The sequence below is a fragment of the Salvelinus alpinus genome, chromosome 18 (assembly GCF_045679555.1).
Source record: "Salvelinus alpinus chromosome 18, SLU_Salpinus.1, whole genome shotgun sequence".
Taxonomy (NCBI): Eukaryota; Metazoa; Chordata; class Actinopteri; order Salmoniformes; family Salmonidae; genus Salvelinus; species Salvelinus alpinus.
Genome location: NC_092103.1, coordinates 7,865,993 through 7,889,372, shown reverse-complemented (window position 1 = coordinate 7,889,372; position 23,380 = coordinate 7,865,993). Strand labels below are relative to the sequence as shown.

Here is a 23,380-nt window from a genome sequence, read left to right as displayed (position 1 = left end):
TTCAAGATCAAACATTCGTGAGCAACTATATTCATTGGGTTCGGCTCGTCAAACCTTACTACTGCTGCTGCAGTCAGCCAACAATGATTTGCAATTTACTGAAATTGCTGCTGGCCTTCTGCTGACGTCACTCACAATGCACGTCTGCAGCCAGGCACGTGTGTTGTGACTGATTGTGTGACAGAGAAAATCGTTTTTGTGTCATTTAGAGGGAAAATGCGTGCATTTTAGCGTTTGAGTCACTTTTCAAAAGTTGCTAAAAGTTCCAAATAAATTTTTAAAAGTAGCTAAATTTGTTGCTAGGTGCTGTTTGAAAAAAAAAGGTTGCCAGGGTAGTCTGAAAAGTTGCTAAATCTAGCAACAAAATTGCTAAATTGGCATCACTGTGTCTGGTTTCTGTGGGCGTCACTAGTTACAACAGCCACAAACCCCGCATATTTATACAATTTCTCTTATTAATATGTGGTTTTTAAACCTAACCCCGGACCTTAATTTAAGACCAAAAAGCACATTTTATTTTCCTTCACTTTTACGATTTGGCCAATTTTGACTTTGTGGCTGCTATCTAGTGGAAACCAATTTCTGCAACTAGGCCTGCAGGGTGTTTGTTTGACAACGTCGCCGTGGAAACGGTGAAGCTAGGGTTGTGTCTTTTTGATTATTTCACCATTTGCATGTAGTTTATTATGCTAAAAGAAGCCGAGCATGTTATCTCTTGTCTGAGAAAAAAACTAGGCTTGTTAACACAATACTTGAGACAATGCAAATTGCTCTAAAAATCGAGAAAAGAGAATAACTGGCTCACATTTTCTCAGTTTTGTGTCGCAAAGAAATTGCGTCACTAAAGTGCAAGTGCGTCACTGAAGTGCATTCGAAACCTGCAGACATGCGCAATACACTGACCTTCCTTGTGCGGGTTCGTCCTGTAGGTAGACGAGGACCTTGACTGTGTTGAGGAGTTTATCACTTTATTCTCTCATTTGGATTATTCTAACATAAACCGAACCATGCCGGGTTCGGTGGAGGTTCCCACTTTTAACGACTTGAATGTTGAGGAGGTAAGCACGAATCATAGTATTGAGGAACAATCTGGTTGGCAATGCTAGCTTGCTAGTTAGCTAAATCAGCTGCAATTGCAGCTAGCAGGCTGGGAACCGGTAGTTATAACGTTTTCTAAATAGGCTACTACTGTACTGGCTTTCCAACAGGTTTAGTAGCTAGGTTTCGTGTGCTAGCTTTTGTGGTGATTGGAAAGTATTGTATACGCATAGCTAGATTGCGATAAGATCTGGGTAGAATGTTTGCTAGAGTTTGGAACATACAAACACAGCTGTCTCTAACATACCCAGGGTTGTTGGCCATACCCTACAGTGCCAAGCTAGCGTGTTGTTGTGGAATTATTTTGCAATCGGTCACTAGATTAGGCTGTTAATGTTTGATATTGAAGTAGGCTAGACGTGTCTAAATACGGTATGTGTGTTTGTGTTAAATAGTGTCATATTCTTCCCTTGCTCATGTGTAGATCAGTGTGTCATCTGCGGTGCTGAAGGGAGCTGCCCACCACTATGGCTCTCAGTGTGACAAGGCCAACAAGGAGTTCATGCTCTGTCGCTGGGAGGAGAAGGACCCAAGAAAGTGTCTGAACGAAGGGAGGAAAGTCAACGAGTGTGCTCTTAACTTCTTCAGGTAGGCAATCATAGTGTTGAGTGACTTCACACCCAACGTGATAAAGGTAGGTCTGTTTTAACTTGAGCAACTTCAAGACTGTTTTAGTGTCATTAAAGAATCAGTGATAGTTTTGATGCGATTTTAAGCCTCCGTGTGTAAAAAAGAAAAAAGGTGAACCCCTGTGTCAGGGTGTATGTTTCTGAATGAAACTGCTGATCCACATTCAGCTCTCTTATCTCTACAATGGCGTGCTAATCTTTGAGGTCCGCTGTTTTGATTTTATCGTTTTTTGAACCGCTTTGTTTTCATCCAATGAAACTCTCAACCAGGGTGTTTTGACATGAACTTATTCACTGTTGTAAAGGCAACGTGTATGTTATGTTTGGGTTAAACTTAGCACATGTTTACCTTTCCACTTCTGTTCTGCAACTGACCAACAAGAGTCAAGAGAGGGAGGCTGTAGCTATAGGATAACTGTAGGCTGCTGTTTCTCTGTCATAATTGGGATATAGATGGAAGTGGTCTGCCTGGGTTGTCTCACTGTGGGGCATGGTGTCTGTGTTTACATAAGGCTGCTGTGCACTAATAACACTACCGGACGAGCGTGCGCGTGCGTGCACACACCTCTGCAGTGACTGGTAGCTGTCACTGAATGGGGCAGGGCTTGAGATGCAGGCTCTCTCTGTGTCAGGTCCACAAATAGCACCACTTCCAAAGCAGGAACCAATAAACAGTTCTGGTCCCAGATGTAAACATAGGGTTTCTGAGAATGGTAATGCATGTAATTATTGTAATGGTGCCAGATTTGACAAACTTATAATTACACCTGGTTGTTTAGGCTTTGGAGGTCCTACACCCACCTCAAAGTTGTAGCTTACTCGCATTGCAAATGTAAATAATCCTAGGCGTAGCTAGATAGTAGTACATGCATCTGGAACGTCTTTTAACAAAATCTGGTTCCATTATTATAATATTATGAACCCACTTGTTAATTCCTCAATAAGAAAGTCAACGCATGTGCTTGGAAAGGGATACATTTAGAACTCACTCTAGTTGCCTGGGTACGATGGAGTTGCCGGAGTGTGATTTGGGATATTCGTCAGTGGCCTATTCTCCTGATAGGAGCAAAAGGCTTAAAGAGCAACTGAACTCGCCGATTGCCACGTGTGTTTTTCTGTTGCTCATGAGAAAAATGAGATTTCAGTCTTGGAGCAGAGTTTTCCGTTAGCCGGTTATAGCCCGCTTTTGGCCTCGTTTTTTAAAATAGAAAGCTGGTAAATAAAATGAGCACTGGGCGAAGAAGAAAAATCTCATTGTGAAATAATTATTTTATAGCCTATTCATTTATGTAAATACCAGTCGATAGAAAATTCATTTGACTTGTCATGCTTCTAGGTTAATTTGCATAATTTAGTGGAATTAAATTAGCATGTCTGTGCAGTATATATTTGTTATGTATCTTGTTTATCATACAGATACAGAGCCTAGTTTCAGCAGAGATGCTACAGCATCTAAAACAGCAAATACATAGGTAACGGAAGGCAGGCTCTTCCAGCGTGTCACACACCACTTTTCAATGAGCTGGAGGCAGTATGCATTTTGAAAACATATACTTAATTGTTTGAAACCTAAATGTTTTACTACTTATTATGAGGCCTGTCTTGCCTTGCTTCAAAGTAGCCTAACCAAAATCAGCCATATACAGTGGGTATAGAAAGTCACCTCCCCCTTTCAAAACACATAAAATATACCCTTTCTGGCTTTATTTACACACAGTAACCCACAATATCCAAGTCGTATATCCCACAATATCCCACAATATCCAAGTTATCCAATATCCAAGTTACCCACAATATCCAAGTTTTGCAATTGCAAACCTGCTGAGGTATAACCAACCACCTTCCAGATCACAAATCAAGCAAATTGGCTTCCATCTGTGATCAATTGTAGTGATTGATTAGTTCAGAATAAAAGCAGTTGTTCTTAGAGGACTCCACTGCTTAGTAGTGCAATTCAAAGCAGTAGTGCAATTCCCTCCAAACTGGATGACCGGGCAAGGAGGAGACTGATCAGAGAGACTACCAAGAAGCCAATGGTGACTTTGAAGGAGCTTCAGGCCTTTATGGCAAAGACTGGTCAATGTGTGCATGTGACCACAATATCACAAGCGCTCCACAAATCTGGCCTCTATGGGAGGGTGGCAAGAAAAAAACACTCCTAAAAAAAAGCCACAAAGTCTCATTTGAGCTTTGCCAAAAAGCACATTGTTGATTCCGAGGCCAAGTGGCAAAAGGTGCTGTGGTCAGATGAGACCAAAATTGAACTTTTTGGCCTGAACGCAAAACGATATGTCTGGCGAAAACCCAATACATCTTTCCACCCAAAGAACACCATGCCTACAGTAAAGCACGACGCTGGCAGCATCCTGTTGTGGGGGTGTTTCTCTGCAGCAGGGACTGGAGCACTTATCAGGATAGAAGGGAAAATGGACAGTGCAAAATACTTACAGATTATTGAGGAGAACCTGCATCCCTCAGCCAGGAAGTTGAAAATGGGAAGATGGTTCACGTTTCAACATGACAATGACCCAAAGCACACCGCCAAAGCAACCGTACAGTGGCTGAAGGACAAGAAGGTGAATGTCCTTGAGTGGCCTAGTCAGAGCCCCGACCTAAATCCCATCTAGAATCTGTGGAATGACTTGAAGAGTGCAGTCCATGAGCGGTCACCATGCAATTTGACTGAGCTTGAACAATTCTGCAAGGAAGAATGGGCAAATATTGGAGTCTGGTTGTGCAAAGTTAGTAGAGACGTAGGCACAATCCTAGTCATATTAGCAACCCATGCTAGTTGTTGCATATTAGATATCCCCTCTGGAAAAATGTCTAATGGATATTTTTCATTCTGTCACATGAAACCTCTTGCATGTGTGGTGTGCTTTTGACAACTTTCCCGGTAATTGCATTACGGAACGAACATTCACACAGCCTACTGCCTTGTGCACACTGCTGCTACATCACTTATAATGTGATGAAATTGTTAATCAACATTTTAAGCTATATACATACACACGCACACAAGTTTGGGGTCACTTAGAAATGACCTTGTTTTCCATGAAAACATGCATGAAATGAGATGCAAAATGAATAGGAAATATACTTAAGACGTTGACAAGGTTATAAATAATGATTTTTAATCATTGCTTTAGTCAAAGAATCCTCCATTTGCAGCAATTACAGCCTTGCAGACCTTTGGAGTTCTAGTTGTCGATTTGTTGAGGTAATCTGAAGAGATTTCACCCCATGCTTCCTGAAGCACCTCCCACAAGTTGGATTGGCTTGATGGGCACTTCTTACGTACCATACGGTCAAGCTGCTCCCACTACAGCTCAATAGGGTTGAGATCCGGTGACTGTGTTGGCCACTCCATTATAGACAGAATACCAGCTGACTGCTGCTTCCCTAAATAGTTCTTGCATAGTTTGGAGCTGTGCTTTGGGTCATTGTCCTGTTGTAGGAGGAAATTGGCTCAAATTAAGCGCCGTCCACAAGGTATGGCATAGCGTTGCAAAATGGAGTGATAGCCTTCCTTCTTCAAGATCCCTTTTACCCTGTACAAATCTCCCACTTTACCACCACCAAAGCACCCCCAGACATCACATTGCCTCCACTATGATTGACAGATGGCGTCAAGCACTCCTCCAGCATCTTTAAATTTTTTCTGCGTCTCACGAATATTCTTCTTTGTGATCCGAACACCTCAATTTAGATTCGTCTGTCCATAACACTTTTTTCCAATCTTCCTCTGTCCAATGTCTGTGTTATTTTGCCCATCTTAATCTTTTCTTTTTATTGGCCAGTCAGAAATATGGCTTTTTCTTTGCAAATCTGCCTAGAAGGCCAGCATTCCGGAGTCGCCTCTTCACTGTTGACGTTGAGGCTGGTGTTTTGCGGGTACTATTTAATGAAGCTGCCAGTTGAGGACTTGTGAGGCGTCTGTTTCTCAAACGAGACACTAATGTACTTGTCCTCTTGCTCAGTTGTGCACCAGGGCCTCCCACTCCTCTTTCTATTCTGGTTAGAGCCAGTTTGCGCTGTTCTGTGAAGGGAGTAGTACACAGCGTTGTACGAGATCTTCAGTTTCTTGGCAATTTCTCGCATGGAATAGCCTTCATTTCTCAGAACAAGCAGAGACTGATGAGTTTCAGAAGAAAGTTCTTTGTTTCTGGCCATTTGAGCCTGTAATCGAACCCACAAATGCTGATGCTCCAGATACTCAACTAGTCTAAAGAAGGCCAGTTGTATTGCTTCTTTAATCAGAACATCAGTTTTCACCTGTGCTAACATAATTGTAAAAGCATTTTCTAGTGATCAGTTAGCTAATCCAAGTTTATCATTTTAAAAAGGCTAACACAACGTGCCATTGGAACACAGGAGTGATGGTTGCTGATAATTGGTCTCTACGCCCATGTAAATATTCCATTAAAAAGTCTGCCTTTTCCAGCTGATTGATTTGTTCAAAACTTGGTATATTTAGAAAGAAGACATCTGGGAGATTGAGGAAAAGATCAGAAGATAGAAGTTATATCGTTCAGAATACACAAGATCAAGCACACACAAGTAACTTATTTATTTTGAAAGTCATCTTTCATTTACAAGCTATTAGTGAATTATTGATGCCCAAAGCTGGAAACACATCAGATGGCTTCCACAACGTGAACACTTATCAGAAGAAAATGGGATTGATAGACCTAACTAGAAACGGGCAGATGTTTTAGTAAGTGGTGTCAGGTGTGGTCACCGGATGTTTCCAAGTGTCCCTAAACCTCTCCAAACAGTCTGCACTGTTTTTGCACACTGGATGTGCCTAAATGTTATTGTTCACTATAAAACATCAACAACAAACTCTCTCAAACGTGGTGTCGGGGGACATACAGGGGATATCCTGAACGTTTAGCCGAGGCATATCCAATGTGTTGGTCCCACATACAAATGAAATGTTTACAATATAAAAGCAACAGATAGATATAGATATATCTACATCTTATCAAACACAAACTTGGTTACACACATGTCCTTCACTAAAAAAGGTGCAAAAATAGAAATAAACTATTTACAAATGGCATTCGTGTTCGTTCTACATCCCAGGTGTAGATGATTAGACTTCACTTTCACCGTAGCTTGTGCATGTCATGATAGTCTTTGAAGCAGTCCCTCTCTGCCAGGAAACAAAAAGCGAACTGACATTTTGGACTGGAGGTCTGGCATTTCACACCCCCCCCCCCCCCCGTGTTTTGTGCAATGCTTGCAGTTCTTCCTTTTGACATGTGTTGGATAGTGGCGCTCACCTTGAGTGGGGGGGTCTTGTGATGGTTGTGAGGTTGCGTTGGGCCCCAAATCAGCCATTTCCAACACCAGCTCCGTCCTGAAAGGCCAACTGGGAGAGAGGGGTTTGACCTTTAGCTTTGGCCATCTGCTTGTGGAGAATGAAAGCATTTACTGAAGCAATGTCTACAACGTGGTTAAAAAGTCTTATTTAAAAAATATATATATATTTCACCTTTTATTTAACCAGGTAGGCCAGTTGAGAACAAGTTCTCATTTACAACTGCGACCTGGCCAAGATAAATCAAAGCAGTGCGACACAAACAACAACACAGAGTTACACATGGAATAAACAAACGTACAGTCAATAACACAATAGAAAAAGTCTATATACAGTGTGTGCAAATGGCGTGAGGTAAGGCAATAAATAGGCCATAGTAGTGAAGTTCCACATTTTGTTACTTTACAGCCTTATTCTAAAATCAATTAAATACAGTAAAATTGTCACCATTTTGCACACATGACCCCGTAAGACAAACTGAAAACAGGTTTTTAGAAATGTTTGCTAATATATTAAAAATTAAACAGAAATATCTTATTTACATAAGTATTCAGACCCTTTACTATGAGACTCGAAATTGAGTTTAGGTGCATCCTATTACCATTGATCATCCTTGATGTTTCTACAACTTGATTGGAGTCCACCTGTGGTAAATTCAATTGATTGGACATGATTTGGAAAGGCACACACCTGTCTATATAAGGTTCCACAGTTGACAGTGCATGTCAGAGCAGAAACCAAGCCATGAGGTCGAAGGAATTGTCCATAAAGCTCAGAGACAGGATTATGTCGAGGCACAGATCTGGGGAAGGGTACCAAAACATTTCTGCAGCATTGAAGGTCCCCAAGAACACAGTGGCCTCCATCATTCTTAAATGGAAGAAGTTTGGAACCACCAAGACTATGTAGAGCTGGCCACCCTGCCAAACTGAGCAATCGGGGGAGAAGGGCCTTGGTCAGGGAGGTCACCAAGAACCCGATGGTCACTCTGACAGAGCTCTAGAGTTCCTCTGTGGAGATGGGATAACCTTCCAGAAGGACAACCATCTCTGCAGCACTCCACCAATCAGGCCTTTATGGTAGAGTGGCCAGACAGAAGCCACTCCTCAGTAAAAGGCACATGACAGCCCACTTGGAGTTTGCTTAACTCACTAGGGTATGTGGGACGCTAGCGTCCCACCTCGTCAACAGCCAGTGAAACTGCAGGGCACCAAATTCAAAACAACAGAAATCCCATAATTAAAATTCCTCAAACATACAAGTATTTTACACCATTTTAACGATACACTTGTTGTAAATCCAGCCACAGTGTCCGATTTCAAAAAGGCTTTACGACTAAAGCACACCAAACGATTATGTTAGGTCAGAGCCAAGTCACAGAAAAACACAGCCATTTTTCCAGCCAAAGAGAGGAGTCACAAAAGGCAGAAATAGAGATAAAATCAATCACTAACCTTTGATCCTCATCAGATGACACTCATAGGACTTCATGTTACACAATACATGTGTTTTTTTTTCGGTAAAGTTCATATTTATATCCAAAAATCTGTTTACATTGGCGCGTTATGTTCAGTAGTTCCAAAACATCCGGTGATTTTGCAGAGAGCCACATCAATTTATAGAAATACTCATAATAAACATTGCTGAAAGATACAACTGTTATGCATGGAATTTTAGATCCACTTCTCCTTAATGCAACCGCTGTGTCAGATTTCAAAAAAACTTTGCGGAAAAAGCACACCATGCTATAATCTGAGTACAGCGCTCAGACACAAAACCAAGCCATACAGATATCCGCCATGTTGGAGTCAACAGAAGCCAGAAATAGCATTCGAAATATTCACTTACCTTTTGATCTTCATCAGAATTCACTCCCAGGAATCCTAGATCCACAAATGTTTGATTTGTTCGATAAAGTCCATCATTTATGTCCAAATACCTTCTTTTTTGTTTGCGCGTTTAGTACACAATCCAAACTCACGAGGCGCAGGCAAGTCCAAGCGTAAGTTCAGACGAAAAGTCATATTACAGTTCGTAGAAACATGTCAAACGAAGTATAGAATCAATCTTTAGGATGTTTTTATCATAAATCTTCAATAATGTTCCAACCGGAGAATTCCTTTGTCTGTAGAAATGCATTGGAACAGAGCTAACTCTCACGTGAACACGCGTGATCAGCTCATGCCACTATGACAGACCTTTGACTTATTCAGCTCCCATTCCCCCATCCTTCACAATAGAAGCATCAAACAAGATTCTAAAGACTGTTGACATCTAGTGGAAGCCTTAGGAAGTGCAATATGACCCTATAGACACTGTATATTCGATAGGCAATGACTTGAAAAACTACAAACCTCAGATTTCCCACTTCCTGATTGGCTTTTTTCTCAGGTTTTTGCCTACCATATGAGTTCTGTTATACTCACAGACATCATTCAAACCGTTTTAGAAACTTCAGAGTGTTTTCTATCCAAATTATATGCATATTCTAGCTTTTATGGCTGAGTAGCAGGCAGTTTAATTTGGGCACGCTTTTCATCCAAAATTCCGAATGCTACCCTAGTGAAATTAAAGGCACCTAAAGGACTCTCAGACCGTGAGAAACAAGATTCTCTGGTCTAATGAAACCAAGTTTGAACTGTTTGGCCTGAATGCCATACGTCACGTCTGGAGGAAACCTTGCACCATCCCTACTGGGAAGCATGGTGTTTGCAACATCATGCTGTGGGGAGGTTTTTCAGTGGCAGGGACTGGGAGACTAGTCAGGATCGAGGGAACGATTAACAGAGCAAACTACAGAGATCCTTGAACCCGCTCCAGAGCGCTCAGGACCTCAGACTGGGGCAAAGGTTAACCTTGTTTTCAATGAGATTCCACTGGTTTGTACTGATTGTTGCAGGTAACTCAGTCAGCTGCGTACATGCCAAGCACTCGTTTTTGTTCCAGCATGCTCTCCATCATGTAAAAAGTACTGTTCCATCTGCTGGAAACGTCTTGCTTAAGCCTTTTTATTTTCACTCCAAGCTGCTCCTGTGTTGCTTGCAGGTGGCTGTATGCTTCTGTGAGTGTTTAAAATGACCCACTGTCTTCCTACCTGTTGCCACTATGTCAGATATGCTGCGTTGGGCCAGAACACCTTAGTTCACAGCCAGTTGCAGCGTGTGTGCCATGCATGGCAAACTGGCGACTCCGCAATCTTCAAAAGCTTTTGTCATGTTACGTGCATTATCACATAGCACAGCGTGTACTTTGTTCTTGGGGATTTTCCACGTTTCAAACATTTTCTCAAATGCCATTGAAATGGCAGCAACGATATGGGAACCAGCACATTCTTGAGCATGCAATATGGCTTTCCTCAGTACGAAATCCTCGGCGACCCACTGTGCTGTCAGACTCAGCATGCTCATGGGGCTGATGTCGCTGGTCCAAATGTCAGTCGTAAAGCTAATAGCAGTGACGCCCATAGCAAGTAGCTCGTGGATGTGCGATTCAACAAGACTGTGTAACTCCGGTAGGGCAACATCTGAAAAATAGCGCCTACTTGGTAGTGTGTACCGGGGCTCGAAAGCCAACCTCATCCACAACAGAGAACGGTTGATTGTCAAGGGCAATGAATTCCATTATTTTGGCATTAATTGATTTCACCTTTGAGTTGTCTCGCTGAAATGTTCTTACTCTTTCAAATGACTGCTGGACTTGAACTTGTTTAGTTGTTGGAAGTGTGCCCTTAGTTTTTTCTCCTTTTGTTCCAAGTAGTCGCTGAACGTCTGGGGGGTGATGCACTTTCAAATGAGTAATTAGGTTTGTGGTATTGAAAGATTTCCCTTTCTCCCCTCAGGAAATAATAGCAGCACAAACGTTGCGTATGACCTTTTTGTTATCTTCCTTTGAAACTTCAAAATAGATCCACACCGCAGACCTTGTGGGCTAGGTTAGGAATGCTGTGTTGCACGTTTAGAGCTGTATTGTTCGTGGCGTCATTACGTCACCTACCTACGCTATATAGGTATGCACTTCAGCTTTAACATTGGCGTTAAACTAGACATCGGGCCGATGCCGATGTTGGCATTTCTGGCTAATATTGACCGATTCTGATATTCTCACCGACCTATATCGTGCATCCCTAGTCTGAACACTTTAAAGGCACTGTACAATGTAGTCAAATGACACTAGAACAACCGTTAATGACTCACCGATGCCACATAGGCCGTTTACAAAGAGATCCGTTCCTTTTTAAAGGGAGTCACTCTTTAAGTAATTAAGTCAACAGCTGCCTGGGGAAGTGATTGTCTGAATTGTCACCTTTTAAAAAGAATTGTCCTTAACAAATGCTTGCTTCAATTTTTCCTCCAGGCAGATAAAAGGAAGCTGTGCTGAGTCCTTCACAGAGTATTGGACCTGCCTGGACTACTCCAACCTGGCAGAGCTCCGTCAGTGCCGCAAGCAGCAGCAAGCCTTTGACAGCTGTGTGCTGGACAAGCTTGGCTGGGAGAGACCCAACCTGGGAGAACTGTCCAAGGTGAGTCCCCCGGAGGCATAATGCCTGCAGCTTTACTGCCTCGCAGTATAGTTCTGGGCATTTAAAAGTTACTTGACAGTAACATCCGGTATGTCGTTTAATGTAACAAACTCTCATAGGGTGACGTCAAGCCCCAAGTTCATTAGCAATCATTTTAATGATTAATCCCGACAAGATCTGGGATTAAAAAGGTGGCTTGTGTTTGCTAGCTAGTTAGCAAACGTTTTCATTTCTGTGCAACAGTTTCTGTTAGAGACAGCTGCTTGTGCGTCCCAAACAGAGACGGTTAGCTATACCCTACAGTGCAAGATAAGCTAGCTAGCGTGTTGTAGATTTCTTTTTTTGGAATGTGACAAACTCTCATAGGGTGACACCAAGCCCCAAGTTCACTAGCAATAATTTAACAATAACCTTTGTAATGAAAGAGATTTCTGATATATTATGCCCCTGACGTGCAACAGTTAATCCTCTTTGAAGTATTTTTAGCTTTTGAATGACCAGCTGTATACTGCAGTGTACTTGCCTTTCCAGTCCTCCAGCAGTGTTAAAGGGATACTACGAGAGTTTGACATTTAGATCGTTTTTTTTTATTTTTTTTACTTACCCAGAGTCAGCCAGACTTAAAAAGCTACACATATTTTATAAATTCGTTAATTTTACTGATAAAAGAAATCGCAACGTATCTGTGAGCGCACGGGCAGCGCCATTGAGACGGATACATCGTTGCGACAACGGGACAGAATGAGGAAGTGGGTAGAATCTAGTATCAGTCAAATGTACACATTTATTAACTATTGAGTGATCAATCACTCAGCTTTGGAGTAGATTTTATTGAGATCTCCATTAGCCGACGCCAATGGCAGCACCTAGGCTAGTTCTGGGTATTAGGAATGCTGTGTTGCACGTTTAGCGGCGTATTTTTTGTGGCGTCATTACATTATCCTGGGGTATTTGGAAATAGCCACGGGATGTTTTTTTTATTACTGTCAGCATTTTTTTATTTTAATATTTGTAGCTACTTTTTAAGTAAATACATGCAGTCAACATGTGCAATACATCAGGAGATAAAGATCACGTACTTCATTTCACCTGTCACCAAATTTTTCATTATGAACCTTACTGGTAAGTCCCCAGTCATGTGGTGTTTGTTTACAAGCACACAACAATGAGAGTCCGGAGCCTTTTGAGTCACTCACTGTTGTGCAGCACATACCAGGTGATCTAGTTACAGTATGAAATTCACAGCTAATTGTTTGCCAGCTAGGTATCTTATAACTATTAAGTTAACTGTCTAAAATGTGATAAATGCTCTGCTGTGGTGCATTTGGTGTGCTAATTTAGTAGCTAGTTAGCTATCTAGCTAAGCGGTTAGCTTCTTCCAAAATCAAACTTTGTCCGACACATAACGAAAATACATTACTAGGGTGTTAGGGATCAAAATTAAACTGTGGTTTTGGTGTTATACTTTGTATTCCATGTTATAGAAAAGCTTCTCAGGAACACAGAACATTTATTTCATGAGGATAGGCCTTACCATTGCTGAGGTCTTATTTTAAAGTGATCGGAAAAGGTCAGAGAGGTCGCAGACTGGTCAATGTTAATCCCTACTTTAAAATTATTTCAACACGTTTTGTCCAGTATCTCAAGATAGGGTTGTCATGACATTTTCAGGGCTGGTGTAGAACAGAGTTGATTCGAATAAAAGTAAAAATGTATGAAATTAAAAAGCTATACTATGCAAATGTGGGCCTTTAATATACACATGAGGCAGTACCGAATACACAATTACAGTAACTTAAGACCAATAATTAGGGTAGGGTAGTCATATTATTAACAAATCCTTATGCTTTATGCAAAACTGAAAGTTTGTTACAATTTATGAAGTTAGAATTCTACTTTATGCAAATGTAAACAGTTAATGAATTGCAACGTTCCATTCACTTCATTGGGAGATTGATCATTTCTTTGAATTATTTACAATAATATACATAACTAGTCAATAATGAGCAGGTGACTTAGTAACACAATTATGATTGCACATTTTGGGGAATATTCAGAGGTGGGAATTAACTGGAATATATGCACATTTTATATTAATACAATTTAAATCTAGATGTTTTTTGCATTGGATATATTTACCATATCATATGGAGACAGAAACATAAACATTTTACCTTATCATAAGTAGACATAATTGCAAATGATTAAATCCTTTCAATAGAAACAAAACAATTTATTTACGAATTGAACTTTAATTAAATGAGTTGACTCTTCACATGGGATGATTTCACTGAACATCAAAAGAAAGGGGATGAGTAGATAAAGCATGTCTGGTTGGAGGGGTGTATGCTGGGCGAAGAACATTCAGACATCTCTTCCAATACACATTGCCTGTGAGCATCAGAGGTGAACCAGTTCCATAAACAGCTCAAGCAAGACATTCATCAGCATTTCTCTGACTACGTTCCTCCATTGAGTAAAAAATAATATCTAATTCCAGGAGGACCATGAGCTGTTGCTATCGATAAGGTGTCTAATTCATAATTTTCACCTCAAATAGACTTTTGTCAGAGGTTGCTTGTTGTGAGCGCTGAGGGAACTTTATGCACTTGGCCAGATAATTCTGCATCTTTGTTGTGTTTTTCACATATGATTTGGCACAGTATTTGCAAATGTACACAGTTTTCCCTTCTACATTAGCTGCAGTGAAATGTCTCCACACATCAGATAGTGCCCGTGGCATTTTCCTGTAAAGATTAGGGGGGGAAATAAGTTTTAAAAAACCAAATACAATTCCATGTACAGATAAATAGTTAAGCAGTTAGATTAAACAACTCCTTTTAAGATAAATGTTTTAAAATGAAACATGTATGGAAACAGGTGAATTAACACTCCTCAGTTAGCAAGCTAAAACTCACATGGTAGCAAAAACCAACTAGCAGAAATTAACAAGTTAGAATGATTTAAACACACTTTGCTGTAAGCCACTATTTACTAGTTAACAAAAAATCATGTATGTCATATAAAATATATTCACCCAACCCAGTATTGTAATCAAAACTTACCAGAAAGCATGTAGTCCTTGGCTCAGACAGTGTAGTAGTGTGGGTTCAATAGCATCTCATTCGTGTGCAAGATCTTGAGAATCAGCTGTAGATGTGATGGAAGAATGCATTGTGCATGCAGAGGGTTGCAATTCCATTGAATTGTGGATAGTTTAACCAAAATATGCCACAAGACCTAGAATTGCCTTATGTGTATCCCACAAAAAAAGGTTCCCTGTGAGAAGTAAACTTTAAAAAAAATAAAGCAATTTCCCGGAAAGTTTCCAACCCTTTGCAACCGTAGTTGCGACACAACATAACAGCAACATGGTAGCAGCACAACATGGTAGCAGCACAACATAACAGCAACATGGTAGCAACACAACATAACAGCAACATGGTAGCAGCACAACATAACAGCAACATGGTAGCAACACAACATAACAGCAACATGGTAGCAGCACAACATGGTAGCAGCACAACATGGTAGCAACACAACATAACAGCAACATGGTAGCAACACAACATAACAGCAACATGGTAGCAGCACAACATGGTAGCAGCACAACATAACAGCAACATGGTAGCAACACAACATAACAGCAACATGGTAGCAGCACAACATGGTAGCAGCACAACATGGTAGCAACATAACAGCAACATGGTAGCAGCACAACATGGTAGCAACACAACATAACAGCAACATGGTAGCAACACAACATAACAGCAACATGGTAGCAGCACAACATGGTAGCAGCACAACATGGTAGCAACACAACATAACAGCAACATGGTAGCAACACAACATAACAGCAACATGGTAGCAAAACAACATGGTAGCAGCACAACATGGTAGCAACACAACATAACAGCAACATGGTAGCAGCACAACATGGTAGAAGCACAACATGGTAGCAGCACAAAACATGGTACAAACATTATTGGGCACAGACAACAGCACAAAGGGCAAGAAGGTAGAGACATCAATACATCACGCAAAGCAGCCACAACTGTCAGTAAGAGTGTCCATGATTGAGTCTTTGAATGAAGAGATTGCGATAAAACTGTCCAGTTTGAGAGTTTGTTGCAGCTCGTTCCAGTTGCTAGCTGCAGCGAACTGAAAAGAGAGACCCAGGGATGTGTGTGCTTTGGGGACCTTTAACAGAATGTGACTGGCAGAACGGGTTTGTATGTGGAGGATGAGGGCTACAGTAGATATCTCAGATGGGGGGGGGAGTGAGGCTAAAGAGGGTTTTATAAATAAGCATCAACCAGTGGGTCTTGCGACGCGTATACAGAGATGACCAGTTTACAGAGGAGTATAGAGTGCAGTGACGTGTCCTTTAACTTCTAGGATCAGGCAGGTGAACCTGCAACCACAATACTTCAATAACACACACATATATATAAATATATATCTACAGTGGGGAGAACAAGTATTTGATACACTGCCGATTTTGCAGGTTTTCCTACTTACAAAGCATGTAGAGGTCTGTAATTTTTATCATAGGTACACTTCAACTGTGAGAGACGGAATCTAAAACAAAAATCCAGAAAATCACATTGTATGATTTTTAAATAATTAATTTGCCTTTTATTGCATGACATAAGTATTTGATCACCTACCAACCAGTAAGAATTCCGGCTCTCACAGACCTGTTAGTTTTTCTTTAAGAAGCCCTCCTGTTCTCCACTCATTACCTGTATTAACTGCACCTGTTTGAACTCGTTACCTGTATAAAAGACACCTGTCCACACACAATCAAACAGATTCCAACCTCTCCACAATGGCCAAGACCAGAGAGCTGTGTAAGGACATCAGGGATAAAATTGTAGACCTGCACAAGGCTGGGATGGGCTACAGGACAATAGGCAAGCAGCTTGGTGAGAAGGAAACAACTGTTGGCGCAATTATTAGAAAATGGAAGAAGTTCAAGATGACGGTCAATCACCCTCGGTCTGGGGCTCCATGCAAGATTTCACCTCGTGGGGCATCAATGATCATGAGGAAGGTGAGGGATCAGCCCAGAACTACACGGCAGGACCTGGTCAATGACCTGAAGAGAGCTGGGACCACAGTCTCAAAGAAAACCATTAGTAACACACTACGCCGTCATGGATTAAAATCCTGCAGCGCACGCAAGGTCCCCCTGCTTAAGCCAGTGCATGTCCAGGCCCGTCTGAAGTTTGCCAATGACCATCTGGATGATCCAGAGGAGGAATGGGAGAAGGTCATGTGGTCTGATGAGACAAAAATAGAGCTTTTTGGTCTAACTCCACTCGCCGTGTTTGGAGGAAGAAGAAGTATGAGTACAACCCCAAGAACACCATCCCAACCGTGAAGCATGGAGGTGGAAACATCATTCTTTGGGGATGCTTTTCTGCAAAGGGGACAGGACGACTGCACCGTATTGAGGGGAGGATGGATGGGGCCATGTATCGCGAGATCTTGGCCAACAACCTCCTTCCCTCAGTAAGAGCATTGAAGATGGGTCGTGGCTGGGTCTTCCAGCATGACAACGACACGAAGCACACAGCCATGGCAACTAAGGAGTGGCTCCGTAAGAAGCATCTCAAGGTCCTGGAGTGGCCTAGCCAGTCTCCAGACCTGAACCCAATAGAAAATCTTTGGAGGGAGCTGAAAGTCCGTATTGCCCAGCGACAGCCCCGAAACCTGAAGGATCTGGAGAAGATCTGTAGGGAGGAGTGGGCCAAAATCCCTGCTGCAGTGTGTGCAAACCTGGTCAAGAACTACAGGAAACGTATGATCTCTGTAATTGCAAACAAAGGTTTCTGTACCAAATATTAAGTTCTGCTTTTCTGATGTATCAAATACTTATGTCATGCAATAAAATGCAAATTAATTACTTAAAAATCATACAATGTGATTTTCTGGATTTTTGTTTTAGATTCCGTCTCTCATAGTTGAAGTGTACCTATGATAAAAATTACAGACCTCTACATGCTTTGTAAGTAGGAAAACCTGCAAAATCGGCAGTGTATCAAATACTTGTTCTCCCCACTGTATATATATACACACACACAGTACCAGTCATAAGTTTGGACACCTACTCAAGGTTCTTTCTTTTTTTTAAACTATTTTCTACATTGTAGAATAATAGTGAAGACATCAAAACTATGAAATAACACATGGAATCATGTAGTAGCCAAAAAAGTGGTAAACAAATCAAAATATTTATTTTAGATTCTTCAAAGTAGCCACTCTTTGCCTTGATGACAGCTTTGCACATTCTTCGCATTCTCTCAACCAGCTTCACCTGGGATAAACTGTTGAAAAACAAATGATAGTCCCTCTAGCCGCAAACCAGATGGGGTGGCGTATCGCTGCAGTATGCTGTGGTAGCCATGCTGGTTAAGTGTGCTTTGAATTCTAAATAAATCACTGACCTTGTCACCAGCAAAGCACCATCACACCTCCTCCATGCTTCAAGGTGGGAACCACACATGCGGAGATCATCCGTTCACCTACCCTGCGTCTCAAAAAGACACGGCAGTTGGAACCAAAAATCTCTGGGTCTTTCATTCCTGTGGCGGTCCTCATGAGAGCCAGTTTCATCATAGCGCCTAATGGTTTTTGTGACTGCACTTGAAGAAACTTTCAAAGTTCTTGAAAATGTCCAGATTGACTGACCTTCATGTCTTAAAGTAATGATGGACTGTCGTTTCTCTTTGCTTATTTAAGCTGTTCTTGCCATAATATGGACTTGGTCTTTTACCAAATAGGACTATCTTCTGTGTACCACCTCTACCATGTCAAAACAACTGAGTGGCTCAAATGGAAAAGAACAAAAGCAGGAGGGGGGGGGGGGGGAGTAGCTATGTTTATTTCCCTGCTTTTGAAAGGAGCTGGCTACTGTACTTGGAGACTTCCAGAAATTGTACTAAGCTAACGATATGCTAACTTCAATCATCTCCAAACTGCATGCAGAGATACAATTGCTATCCATGAGTTCGTCTGACTCAGGATAAGTCGAAAAATGACCTAAATCTCAATCCCGCGATAACCCTTTAAGGTTAGGGTAAACTGTACTATCTCACATTTGAAAACAGCTTGAAGCTTGTTGACACGTATTTTAATTGAGCCTATGTACTTGGTTTATGCTTTCTCTTTCAAGCGCAAAAAATTCACTCTACATACTCGTAGTATACAAACCGGCCTTTTTTCTCCCTCATCTTTTCTGAAGTTTAAACCTTTATGTGTTTCTTCTCAGGTGACAAAGGTGGACACCTCTCGGCCCCTTCCTGAGAATGCTTACCACTCGAGACCCCGGCCGGAGCCCAACCCTGTCATCGAGGGCCAACTGCAGCCAGCCAAGCACGGCAGTCGACTCTTCTTCTGGAGCTGGTAAAGGAGGTAGTCAGTACTCCCGGGTTGAGTTCCCCTAGGTACAGATCTAAGATCAGCTTCCCCTCCCCGAATCCTAACCTTAACCATTAGTGGGGAGAACGCTAAACTGACCCCAGATCAGCATCTAGGAGCAACTTCACCCAACACCAAGAGGCAGTCCTTCAGAGCCTCATCTTGCCTGCTGTCTCCTCCAGCACACCCACTATCTTCAGACTTCTTCGGACAGGAAGGGACTTCTTTGTGCACCAGCCATCGTACAGCTCTCCAATCCCTATGTTGTAGAAATGTTAAGGATTGAACAAAAAGCAACCTATGTGTTTATTGTTGTGAAATAAAAAAATATTTAATTTAAACTTGTTTAGAAATCTCCTGTCCTGTCTAGTAGTTAGTACATTATATCACACATTAGATCTGGTCCATTGCACAACTTGGCCTGTGTCTAATCACACATCAGTTCATGCAAATGTTGTGCTGAAATGTTTCGTCTTGAGTTTGTTAGAAATAACACAATTAAATTGGTACGAACTGTAGGTAGGAGACACTAAGTGGATTGTGCAGACAGGAACAATGTCTGTCTCCCACTTCAAATCTTGAAGTGTAGTCATCAACTTTGTTGCGTAAGTGTCTTGTTGGGTTCAGGGTCCTGGGAAGACAGCCAGTTTAAAAAGCACTGGTCAAAAGTAGTGCACTATATAGGGAATATGGTGCCATTTGGAGAGAACACCGTTGTGTCAATATCCACACTAACACTGACAAAGGAAAGCGGTTTAACGAGTATTGGAACAAAACTGTCTTAAGGGGTCTTTCACTGGCCAAAAGAGTACTCCATTCAACCCAACTTTGTCCCCACAGGGAATTCACCATATTACTCTGACTTGTTTTGAACTTTTCACAAAAATGTTAACAATCATAAGGCCTGTATTTTTTATATATATATATATATATATATATACATATATACAAAAAAGGTAATGTTATAAAGGTGTAAATACTTAAAGCTAAAACCATTCCACCATGTTCTTTTTTCTCAATGTGTGTGGGCAAGACATAACATTTGATAGGGCCCTACATAGTCATACTAGTCAATAGTGGTTTCATGTCATTCCCATTCCCTAGCTTGCTTTCTTCAGCTGTATGGGCTGATGTCAGAGCAGTGTGGAGTCTGAGAGGTCTTTGGTGGATTTGGCCTGACGTTTCCTTGGCAGGGGGAGAGGCAGGGCTGCCTTTGCCGACCAGGGAGGGCCTGTCTGCCAGGGGTGCACCCCAAATAGCACCCTATTCGCTTCATAGTGTACTACTATTACAAGAGCTCCTGTAGGGCTCTGGTGCACTACATAGAGGATAGGGTGCCATTTGGGACATCACCAGCATCACAGAGCACCAGCCGGGCCTCAGAGCCCCAGGGCTGCTCAGGGTATCACATCAAGGGAAACATAACACTGCTCCTTGAGTCTGAGCTTCAGTCCCAAATGGCACCCTATTCCCTATATAGTTTGGTACTTTTGACCAGGGCCCTATAGGTATCTGGTCAAAAGTAGTGCACTACTGGGATGCAGACATTCGGTGCGTAGCCTGTGACTCAGTCCTGTCACACCACCATTGTAAAATCGATTTAACTTTTTTGTTGTTGACCGATCACCATGTACCCCCTGACTGTTGGAGGTGGGGAACAGGGGAGAAAGGGTTTTAAGGGTGGGCCTTGTGGTTTGACTTCTTGTTCCCTTAAAGCTTAAGGCACAACTCTGAGAATTAACCTATGCCATGTGGTTAATTTCTATAGGGACCGATAGGACTGTATGTTTGACAGGTTTCAGACTTAAACGCAACTATGTGGCCCTGGGGTGTTTTTAAATTATGTAAAGTGGCCTCTTCCCAAAAACCCTGTGGCCAAGTGAACCTACTGATACAGGGTAAATGTAAAATGTTAACATCTACAGATACCCACATTCTAATGTCACTGCTTACATGAAAATATTCATCAATCTTGAGCGTACTGAGGACACAGTCTGTATATTCTTTACATTTTTCTCACAGGTTTCCTCCATCCTCTAAAAAACTAATTCACAGATGAGACCTATAGCCTACTTCAGACAGAGCAGACGAGTATCGAGATGATACACTCCAAATACAGGCCGACAACCACAGATTTATTGAATTCCGAAGACTTCTTAAACCAGGAAGACATGATTGTGATAGCTACACTCTTTTCCTCTACTGCCCTGTTTGGAACTGCCCCCCCCCCCCCCCCGAAATAACTCAATTGTTGTCGGAGCCAATTCTGTCTTCTGCAGAAATCCCCTGATGATCCCCTGAGGTGTGGTTTCTGGTCTGTAACGGTGGCTCGTGCAGGAAGCGTCCGACATCGGTGGTTCTGACCTGGGAGATGTTTAGCGGGATGGAGGGGAAGGGACTAAGCAGGGATGGAGGGGGAGAGGTCGAGAGGGGATGGAGTGGCACAAGGCCGGGCCTGCCTGTGGGTGGGTGGGGTGGAGTTGAGTGGAGGGATGGAAGGGGGTGCTGAATGAGGGGGGGGGGCTCAATGCAGGCTAGTGGCTCGAGGCAGCAGGGCCGCGGGGCTTGTGACGGGCCGGGCTCAGAGCCTCATACAGGAAAAGGGGGTGGGGTCACCATCAGTTGACAGGAAACCCACTCTGGCAGAGGAAAGAAATACAATACAGGACTTTCTCAAAGCAACAGCCTGCTCGGGACAGGAGACTGCGGTGCTAAAACACTTAAACAAACCAGCTAATTCACGTTCCCACCTGTCAATATTCCCATTGTTTAAGCCGCCGCTTTGACAGAATCAAATAAATATTTGAAGTGGCGGTGGCTCGTGGGTACAAACAGTCAGTTGCTGCCCGACTCCTTCTCTCACAGTCACCAGGTCATCTGTGTTGGAGCCCTGGGATGGAATTCTATGAGGTGTGAAGGGAAGTCTTTACGTAGGCACTGTTTCTTTGGTCTTTTTAGTGTTTGGTATATTAACTGACGATCATTCATTGTTAGTTGTAGTAATGCGCCCGCAAAATCACTTTTTGTTCAAGATAATCATCTTGATTTGAGGCATTTCTTGATCGCTATAAGGGTATTGAAATAATATAAAAAAATCTGTCTTGCAAAAATGTACAGTATCGATACCATTATGAACCTCGTCAAGCGGACACGTTTGATTTGTTTATCCTCTTGTCTTCTGTTGAGCTCTCTGATCTGTACATGCTGTTGAGCTCTCTGATCTGTACATGCTGTTGAGCTCTCTGATCTGTACATGCTGTTGAGCTCTCTGATCTGTACATGCTGTTGAGCGGAGTTCAGCTTTCATGTTTCTTAATACACAGTCTGACTCTGCCACTCATGGGAATTGTCATTCTGTAGAGTACAACGAGCTCTGGAAGACTGGATCCCCACCAGTCTAGTCTGAATAAGCCCTGGTCCTATCTCTCGTTAAGCCCCGACCTGGGTTCAAACACCATTTGAAATCATTTCAAATACTTTCGATGTGCTTTTCAAGCCCAAAGAGTGGCACTAGCTCCTAATGTATTTCAGCTGAAGTTGGAAAAATCCTGGCATATTTTTTGGGGAGAAATTCAAAACATGAACCATAACATGAACATGATTAGCAGAGAGAGAATTCTTGCATTTTAATGGGATTACTGTCATGTGTTTGACAGGAGGGACCTATTTTTACAAACCCCACACAACCACCCAAACCACTGATCCCCTGGCCAATTATAGAAATCAGTGCACCAAGCCAGTTTAGGCTAACAGGAGAAAGAACTTTACTGGGTACTAAACTGTTTCTTCAAGACCCTAGTCTCCCCGGAGACCTGTTGTTCTAATGAATTAATAATAAATAAAGTTAACACTTTTCAGCCAGATCTTAACCTTCCAAAGTGTTGTTGTTTCAGGGTCCTTTTAAAGGTGGCTGGGTATACAGAAATGTGTCTGGGTATATTAGAGATGTGTACAAATACCATATAAAAAGAAACAATTACTCAGAAAATAATGTGTTATATGATCACATACCTGAGCCCTGTAAAGATGGAATCGTAGCTGGTGACAGAGCTATTTTAAAGTGACGATCTTCGTTTGCGTTCTAGTAGCTTTACATACGGTCTTTTACCTCCAGTGTTTTTAAAACTCCCATGAATGTTTTGGTGCAGCTAACGTTTAGCAACTGCTGTGTGTGTGTTTCAGCGAGCTAGGTGTGAGCAGGGCAAAGACAAGACGGCACAGGTGAGCTCTCGCACCACGCCACTCTGGCTCAGGTGCCTCTATAGATCTAGTGTATCTTATGTACAGTATGTGCAAAGGGGAATCCTATAAAAAAAAAAACGTTTAACTGTTAATAAAAAAAATTGTATATATGTATTCCCCGGTCCGATATCTTTCTATGAA

At 42.0% G+C, this 23,380-nt stretch overlaps 1 protein-coding gene across 1 annotated transcript; it reads left to right on the top strand.

The window, feature by feature from the left end:
* Positions 1-390: 390 nt before the first annotated feature.
* ndufa8 (NADH:ubiquinone oxidoreductase subunit A8) lies at positions 391-19,338 on the top strand. The gene is made up of 4 exons (XM_071349920.1): positions 391-1,058; positions 1,523-1,686; positions 11,407-11,572; positions 18,849-19,338. The coding sequence occupies exons 1-4, from the start codon at positions 1,008-1,010 to the stop codon at positions 18,984-18,986; spliced, it is 519 nt and encodes a 172-aa protein (XP_071206021.1). The 5' UTR covers positions 391-1,007; the 3' UTR covers positions 18,987-19,338.
* Positions 19,339-23,380: the final 4,042 nt, after the last annotated feature.

What these genes read in the sequence shown, in the direction of transcription:
- ndufa8 (XM_071349920.1), top strand. Translation starts at nt 1,008, where the DNA reads ATGCCGGGTTCGGTGGAGGTTCCCACTTTTAACGACTTGAATGTTGAG. An exon ending in ACGACTTGAATGTTGAGGAG is followed by an intron (nt 1,059 to 1,522) that starts GTAAGCACGAAT and finishes GCTCATGTGTAG; the next exon opens with ATCAGTGTGTCATCTGCGGT. An exon ending in ACCTGGGAGAACTGTCCAAG is followed by an intron (nt 11,573 to 18,848) that starts GTGAGTCCCCCG and finishes GTTTCTTCTCAG; the next exon opens with GTGACAAAGGTGGACACCTC.